Genomic DNA, 8949 nt, shown 5'->3' with positions numbered 1-8949 from the left:
ATCCAATGTGAGGAACTAGCAAAAAGGCTCAAGATGGGTTTATATCCCAATTTTTATATTTAAAAACTTGTCAGTATTAAGATAGCAACTGGAAAAGTCTAGATGTGTAACAATAGGAGAAAGCTTTGTGAATATAGTACATCCATATGATAGAAAATTATGTTGGTATTGAAAAAAATGTTTCTGAAGAATTTTTAATGATGCAAGAAAATGTAACATGGAAAAGCACACGGAACGTCATATACACCGATCTCGGGTGTATAATAAATACTGCAGTTTACAGGCATGTATGTGTACATTCAGAGAAAAAAGCTTGGATTGGTAAATAGCCAAATGTTAATTTTTTTTTCCAGACTCAGAGATTTCTTCTATGGTTTTGTGTTAAAAGTAGTATGTGTTGCTTTTACAACCAGAAAAGGGGGCAAAGTGACTAAGGCAGCCGGCGCTGCGTGTCAGTGAAATTCCTCAAGCCAAGGGCTGCTCCTGGGGAAAGTGCGGTGTCTGCATCTGCTCCGCAACCGGTCCGCAGCGCGGTCCGCCTGGCTCCCAGAGAGTGCTCGAGTCCCCGCGGCGGGGGGAGGGACAGGCGGGGCGCCGCTCGGTAGGAGGTGGAAGGTCAGGGAGGGGCTGAGCCTCTCTCCTGCTGGGAGCGCCATCCGGACAGCTCCGGGCGTCGGGAGCCCCGTCCAGCCCCCGGGTCATCGCGGCCGCCGCCCAGGCCGCTGTTTCACCGCCAGGTGCAAAATGCCGTGTCATTGGGAGAGTCTGCGGCCGGAGCATTGAATTACAGCACAGCCAAGTCCGGCTAGGGCGGCGGGGGTGGAAGATGAGCAGAAGCCCCTGCTTTCCGAGCGACCCCTGAGAAGCCGGGCCGGCGCAGCCGGGGCGGGGCCCGAGTGTGCCTACCAGAGCAGCTGGCCTGTTCCTCTTTGAGAGCAGCAGTTCTGAGCCGGGAGCCAGTGATCCTGAGCGGCCTCTCTCTGCCAGCCCCCTCGGGTGCTGGGTCCCACGAGCGGCGCCTCAGTTCTCCAAGACCGGCCAGCTCTCCGCGCCCTGGGCGCACGGGGATCTAACGCGCGCCAATCATGTTGAGGGTCTTCATCCTCTATGCCGAGAACGTCCGCACCCCGGACACTGACATCAGCGATGCCTACTGCTCCGCTGTGTTTGCAGGTAGGAGGGGCCTGCGACCCCCGCCAGGCCGGGCGGTTGGGAGTCTCTGAGCGGAGGCCTCGGGTCTCCTTCGGGAGAGGAGAGCGCTTAGCATGTGAAAGACAAGGCTCTACGCCCCGGCGAGACTCTGAGTGTTGTTACAAAGACACAGATCCTCGGGGAGGGGCGACTCAGAGGGGAACAGGCAGTGAGGGAGAGGTTGCCCTACCCGGTGAGGGGCTAAGGTGGGCCTGGAAAGTGAGGCCAGACTCTTTTCTGGATCTCTTCAAAGAGGTCTTTCTGAGCTGTGGGCGGTAAAGCGCCGTTCCGCAGGGCTGTCCTCTCCCAGGAAGGCTGAGTCCCAGGCCTGTTTATAACCAGCTCTCTTCCCTGGGCCTGGAGGCTCTTCTAAGGCCTTTGTTCTTTATCACGGGCTAGGCTGGCTGGTGGGCCGGGGGCTGCTGGGGGCAGAGACACCGCCCTCTTGCCCAGGGATCCTACTCTTGTTTGGGCACAGAATGGGGGAAATTTAGTGTCTGGCACAGCTGTCACCAGCACCAACCTCTGGGAACTTTCTCCCCCCATCCCCAACCAGCCTGGAGCATGTGAGGAGTGCTGTCTCTATCAGATGGGGTTTCTTTGAGCGGGGCAGCCTGCTCCCCTATTAGATTAGGACTTCCTCAGGAAGGTCTTCGCCTGGTTATGAGTGGTCTTTTCCTCCAGGAGGTGAGGGCTGGGCCCTGTCTGCTTCCCTGGGACCTGCTCAGAGCCAAGCCAGGGCTTTGGTCTACACAGCTGGGCCTTTGGGTTTGGAGCCATCCCAGGAAAGAAAGACAGGGGGCAAGAGTGTGAGAGCCTGTCTCCCCACCCACCTGTTACTCCCCTTTTCCCCAGAGATATGACTACATCCAGGCCTGCAGAAATCATAGTGTTGGCTTGTCTCTGGCCATCCATCAGACCTTTCCTTTCAATGTCATGAACTCCTATATCTGCTTGTTCCCAGACACCCATGTAAAGCAGCAGGCACCAAAAGGAGGGACAGAGGAGGAGTGGGAGGTGACATTCTAGCCGTGCTTTTTTCCCAACATGTTGCATTGACCTTTCTTGACCATTTTTCCACAGTTGCCTCCAGAAATTAGCTTTATCAAGGTGTTTGCAGGGGGAAGACAGGGCACAAACAGGGGGCGTCCACACTTCCTCTGCATGCTTAGCTCTGGGGAGGCCAGGCCAGTGGTTCACTTGCACAGCCTGGGCTAACAGCCTGGCTGAGGGCCCACGCACTGTATTGTACAACTCCAGGGTGCACCACTGGTACCTAAATATCCCTTTGGCTGAGGGGATGGATGATACTATCCCCTCAAAGGGAGAGGGGGACCCTTTCCATTAAGCAGCTGCCTCCTGCTCCAGCACCCATTGTAGTGCCCCAGTCTGAGAGCTGAGCAGGCTTTGTGAATGGCACCCTCTGGAACTGTCCAGTGAACGCCAAGAGGGGCCACTTTGGTGCCCCTGCCTCTTTTCTCAGGGGTGTTGTCTCCTCTGGGGTCCACTCGGGCTGAACCAGATTTTCCTCTACCTTCCCTGACCACACCCCCTACCTCACAACCTTAATACACACACACCTGCTTCATACTCCATGGTTCTCCCACCCAGGCCAGGCTCTGAACCCTACCAGGGGAAAGGAAAGAATGAATAATGAGTAGGGAAGTACTTTCCAACCCCAGAAGTGCTTTGCACACAGGCAGTACTGTTGCTCTGGTTCCTCTCCTGTGGTTACTTCAGCCCCAAGGGCCTTCTGTGGAGCAATCTCCTGAATCCTCCATCCTCCATCCACCAGGTTCCCTAACTGAGCCCCTCCCCCACCTGCCTGATGTCAGACTGCAGTCTTGCCCTTTGCCTGCTGCCTGGAACCTCTGCAGAGCTCCCTCCTCTCTGTGGAGCAAGAAGTATGTTGTTTGTGCTGACTGCGAGTGCCCCCAGCTTGTGGAGGGGGCTGGCTGGAACCCCACTCCCAGTCATCACAGTCACTGCCAGGCAGTCATGAGGAATGCAGTCCCTCCCTCCCCAGCCCTGGCCACATTACACCTCCTGCCTTGGTCAAGCTCTTACCCCATGTCCAAATTTGGCTTCCTTGCGGCATGCAGGCCTGCTCGCTCTCCTTCTTTCACCAGGGCCAGATCAGTGAATGATTGCACAGAAGGCTCTGGTCTCAGGGACATCCTACTCAAAGCAAAACATCCCCTGGGAAGCCTCCCTCACCAGCTGGCCTGCACCTGGCCTTCCCAGACCCTTTAGGTTTGGGTTCCCAAAAAACCCTCCTTTGGCTACCTGATTATAATATCCCTTAATGACACCTCCTGGCTCCTCCATGCATGCATAAATTCATTTCATACTCATAGGAGCTTTTTAAGGCCAAAAGGTGGGGATATCATCTCCTTTTACAGACGAGCTAATAGGCACAGAGAACAGGGGCCTGGCCAAGGTCACACAGTGGACAAAGCATGCCCTCCCCCATTCATCAGTGCCCTCTGTTGTTCTCTGCATCCATGACTCATGAATAAGAAAGCGCTTTGGAAGGCAAACCGTGAGCACCCGGGCCTGAGTCAGCACAGGGGAGGGCTGTTGGGGTACTCCTCTGGGCTGAGCCAGAAGGGAGGGGAGTGCAAGGCTGCAGGGCCACAGCATAGGACAAGTGACCAAAGGATGGAGGGTTATGATTTTGGAAATGTGTGTTCATCACAAGGAGAGAGAATGGGCATTCATTAAGCACAAACAATGTACCATTTTAGAGGCTGTTTCTTTAGAACCCCACAACAATCCTATGAAGAGATATATTTGACTGATACCATGTTTATAAGGTGCTAGGCACTCTTCAAAACAGAACTCATTTACGATGAATTGTATCATGTCCAGTTATAATTTGCACCAGGTGCTATATGTAGATGCTTAATCCACCTAGCAACCATACATGGTAGCAACTACTATTGGTACCACTTTACAGATGAGAAAACTGCAGCACAAAGAGGTTGAGTGAGGAACACTAAGTACTGGAGTTGGGTGGGAGTCTAGCCCATGCAATCTGGCTCCAGAGCCCCATCTTTAGCTGCTCCATCTCCCTCTGGTCTTAGCTCTGATGTATAGGACACAAGTAATATACACAGCGGAGGGGCAGGATTTGGACCCAGGTCTGGCTCACACCCCAGAGCCCAGTCTCAGTCTGCATGTTGTCCCCTCACATCTTACTCATTGTCCCTACTGCCACACGCCCCCTCTCACCCAGCACAGATATCCTCCCTCACTGTCTGGTCTGAGGGTGCTTTCTGAACTCAGAGGGGTCTCTGCCCTTCTGCATCACCCTCTTTGGGTCTCACAGGACCAGCCTGTCTCCAGCTGGCCCAGAATGCTCCCTCTGACATTACCCTTTGCCAGGCTATCTCACAGGCATCTGGCAGACCCCTGGTGGCTGCTCTGGATCGGGTAAGCCGGGGCCAGGTCATAGGCATGGGCCTGAGGTGGACAGCCTGCAGTGGGTGTGGAGGTACCCAGGCGCCTCTGAGAAGGGGTCATTGTAACCGTGGGCCCCGGGCTTAGCCAGTCCAGTAAGTTGGGTGGAAGGGCTCAGCATTGGCAGCCTTTTCACATTCCAGTGGAATAAGAGCGTCAAACAAGAGAGAGAAAAGGGTGGTAGCTGAGAGCTTTGGCTTTGGACCCAGACTGCTTGGGATCTTGGTTTTAGAATCCCAACTCTGCCACTTTTCAGCTGTGTGTCTTTGGGCAAGTTACTTAACCACTCTGTCTTATTTTCCTCATCTGTAAAGTATTGATAATAATTATGCCTGCTTTGTAGCGACAGAGTTGAAGAATTTATGTGTTAAAAATCCATACAAAGCACTTTGAATAGTGCTGGTACTCAAGACATGTTAACAATTCTTACTGTTATTATACATGATTATGCATATATTACAGTTATTGTTAACATGTATTGCATACATACTAAGAAATCACTGTACACATCCAAGAAGTCTCTCACTACCTTTCCTATTTTTAGCTCTGTTTATTCATCTACTGACCTGCCAGACTGGACACAATGGGCTGACTGGTCAAGTCACCACATATGGCTATTTGGGTGGTCATATGTCCAAGCTGTTCCCTCTGTCCCAGGGGACCCTGGTTCTGTCTCCTCTGGCTGTTCTTCCTGCATCAGCCCCTTCTGAGCTGAAGGCATTTGTCTATGTGCTTGATGGCTGACCATGGCCTCATGGTGCTGGATCTTTCTTGGAACAAATATCCCCGGTGACTCCTGGACCCCACAAATCTCCTTAGTCCCTTTCCCCAGGCCACACTCACTGTCTTTCTCTACTACCTCTATGCAAAGTGGTTCATCAGAATGAAATATTAGCAGGAAGAGCGCTAACATCTCTCTAACACCCACTGTGTTTCACACTTCCAGCACCTCGTGAAATATCATTCTCTTGATTTCACAGAAGCGGAAACAGACTCTGAAAGGTCAACTCACATGTTTCAAGTCCCAGAGCTAGAGAAGTGTGGACTGGGATGGAAGCCTGGGACCGTCTGGTTGTTCTCACTACAGGACGGTTCTTCCCGGGCAGTTATGTAACGATGGCTGTAGCCAGAGTCCCTACTGTCTGTGCTTCTGCATCCTTGGTAGACACACAGGTGCCCCTCAATCCCAGCTGGTTGGTTGGGATACCCATGGGATGCACATGTTTGAGTGACTGTGAAGGGAGAGGCCAGAGGGATGCATTGGACTGTCCCTACTCTTGAAGATTTTGGACTTTGGCAAATGTGCCTGGAAGAAATTCTGTAAACTCCCATGCAGGGTGTTCTTCCCAAAGATGATGTCATTAAGTAGTGGGGCAAGGTTTGTTTGCTTCCTGGACACCCCATGTCAGGCTTTGGGAAAAAAATTCAGAGTGCTGAGCCAGAGGCAGCCAGCAAGCCCAACTCCAACAGCAAGAAGAGGCCCCATTAGAAGCATCACTTCCTTGACTGGCAGGGAGGTAAGAACCCAAATAGGTGACAGAAGAGGACTGGGGTCACCAACTCAGTTGCGTGTAGGAGCCTGGTGGGTGGTATAACTAAGATGTGGCCAGAAGGAAAAGCACATGCATATGGGGTGAGTGGTGGTGAGTAGGATGAGCCTGGGGTGCACACCCCCGCCCATGGTGTCAGATAATCAGTGTTAGGTAGAGAATCTGGGTCTCTGATTTTTCAAGAGAAGCTGTAAATCCAGATTTGTATGGGAAATCATTTAATATTTAATTAGCATATAATTTTCTTACGAACATTGTGTTGGTCAAAGAAAACAGGAAAAATAGGCTGGTTGTGTCCCTGGGGGACACCAGTGACAGCATCTGATGTGGTATTTCATTTAATCTTGGGGACCTTGGTCTTGGGCTTCCCAGAGAACAGATCATTCCCCTCTCCCTTGGGATTATCAGCCAATACTTACCATGACTACACTGATGGGGCCATTGGGAAAAGGGAGAGAGCTTAGTATCATCCCCTTACCTTGGTCAGCCCTGAGATGCCATCATGGTAAACATGACATCTTAAGTAAAAACTGGGCTTGCTATCCAAACTCAGCTTCAAAACAGGTCCCCTCACCCTATTGCTACCCAGCAGTGACTGCTAAGCAGGTCTTGTCACCTTCATAGTGGGACTGGAGTAGTTGGTAGTGCCGAGAAGCTCCCCTTACCTGTGGTTTCAAGTGAGATGCAGACCTGGTTGTAAGTGAGCCCTAAGTAATGGAGATATGAACATGATAGTTTTCCACATTCACACAATAGTTGATGTGTGAGCCCTGGCTGGTAAAATTATGACCCACAAGGCTGTCTGGGACCCCAGATCCTTCTGTCTTGTTGCTCTGCTATCCCTGGAGTCCCACGACAATATGGATGATCAACACTCTCCATCCCAGCAGCATGGGACAGCCTGCCTCTCTCTTGACAGACACAGCCACACAGTTACATACATCCCTTCTGCTCACATCCTGTTGGGCATCTCTTATTTTCATGGCCACAGCTAGCTGCAAAGGAAGCTGGAAATATAGTCTTTCTATTTGGGTGGCCATATGTCCAGGTAAAACTATGGAAAATTTCTACAGAAGAAGGGGAGGACATACAGGAAGGGGACAGGCTGAAGTCTCAGCACACTCTCCATGACAGCTGCATTCCTGATACAAGACCCCTTGGGAGGAAGTCCCTTTGAATACTAGGTCCCAGTATGATGCCTCCAAGGGAATGGTCAGCTATCTGATCAGGGAGAAGTCCTGGGCAGTGAGCAGCAGCTGGGCTGCGGAGCTGGAGGTCAGGGTGGGAAAGGGGCCTCAGGAGTTTCCAGGGCTTAGGCCACAGCTGCTGCTTTTCTGGTTTATAGAACAGGTCTGTGGAGCTCCTGTTTCTTGGACACAAGTCAAGTGTTTATAAAGGTGTCTTGGAATATTCCTCTGGAAGTATTACATATGCCCCCTACAGATTTTCTGTGCTGTCTCAAATGGATTAGAGCAGGAGTAGGTGGTGGGGTGAGGTGTGCTGGGGGAAAGGAGTAAAGCCAGGAATCATTGTGATAAGAGAAAAAAAATCATCATATCCAAAATTACCCCTAGGGGGCAGTACTGTCCTCTTTGAGAACTACTGACAGCCTCACTGCAGGGTGGAAGGGATACTGGGGAGCCAATTACAGTGTCCACCACACCAGCCACAGGCCAGCCCTTTCTATGTACTGGGAACACCTGGCTGACTGAGACAGCCTTGGTCTCTCCCATGTTGACTGACTCCACAGTCTAGGTAAACATCAAACAAGAAATGGCACAGATAGTTAATCCTTACAACTGTGGTGAGTGCTAGAAAGGAAAAATGCCTCTGTGTAGTTTGCCAGAAATACCCAGCCTAGATGGGGAGGTCAGAAACTGCTTTTGGAGGGAATGATGTGTCAGCTGAGGCCTGAGGGGAGAATGGAGGTGGCCTTGCAAAGGCATGTGCAGGCAGAAGGGACAGCAGAGCTGCAAGATGGGAGGGAGCTCAGCATGTTCCAGAAGCTGAGAAGCCACTGGAGCTGGAACTCAGAGTGAGGGGCTGAGCAGCCTTTCCCTGTGGTGGGGAGTAAGGGATCTGGACTTCATCCCAAAAGCACAGAGGCCTTTGAGGGGCTTTCACCAGAGGAGAGCCCTGATCATATTTGTTTTAAGATTGCCTGGCCCCAGTGTGGACGGTGGCCCAGAGGTGACCAGATAGGAGGTAGTATGGTGGAAATGCCTCTGTAGAGGCTTATGGATGTGTGGGTGCCAAAGTCAGTGGGTGCCAGTGAGGATGATTTAGGCTGCAAGTAAGTGGAATCCTGCCTCGAATAGGCTTTAATAATAAACAGCCCTAAAGTGATCTTCATTCCTGGTACAAGCCCTTTTGGGGAGAACCTGTTTTGAGTACTAAGCCCCAGTATGATTCAGAGACTTTGATCCAGGGACATGGTGGGCTCTGGGCATATACAGTGTACAGCTCCAGGGAACCCGAACCCAAGGAGACCTCAATTTTCCTCTCTTCTTGATGTCTGCTACATCCTAGAGCTGGCTGCCAATTAAATCTACATGCGTCCATATTCTCATGAAGCAGGAGAGGGAGTTGGGCTTGTGTATTCACAGGGTGTAAATCCATCCCTCCAGGAGAACAACTTGGGACATTGGCTCATTGCTAGACCAAGAGTTATTGTCAGGAGATAGGCTCAGATAAATCAGGATCCTCCCAGAGCCAGAGCAGGGGTCATACCTGAACAGTCAGCTTC

General features: G+C 51.5%; 1 protein-coding gene across 9 annotated transcripts in view; it reads left to right on the top strand.

Moving 5' to 3' along the window:
• Positions 1-509: 509 nt before the first annotated feature.
• DYSF (dysferlin) overlaps positions 510-8949 on the top strand; it is a 220531-nt gene continuing 212091 nt past the window's right edge. For 2 of the 9 annotated variants that reach the window (XM_017668664.3, XM_017668659.3), the window contains exon 1: positions 515-1173. In XM_017668664.3, coding sequence (XP_017524153.3) covers positions 1086-1173 — 88 coding nt within the window. In that variant the 5' untranslated portion in view covers positions 515-1085. Of the gene's footprint in view, positions 1174-8949 lie in introns of all 9 variants that reach the window. The other 7 variants (XM_073211639.1, XM_073211630.1, XM_073211650.1 and 4 more) reach the window with 5 other exon arrangements.

The sequence above is a fragment of the Manis javanica genome, chromosome 1 (assembly GCF_040802235.1).
Source record: "Manis javanica isolate MJ-LG chromosome 1, MJ_LKY, whole genome shotgun sequence".
NCBI lineage: Eukaryota > Metazoa > Chordata > Mammalia > Pholidota > Manidae > Manis > Manis javanica.
Note: the sequence above shows the minus strand (reverse complement) of the source record. Positions and strands in the feature narration are given on the sequence as shown.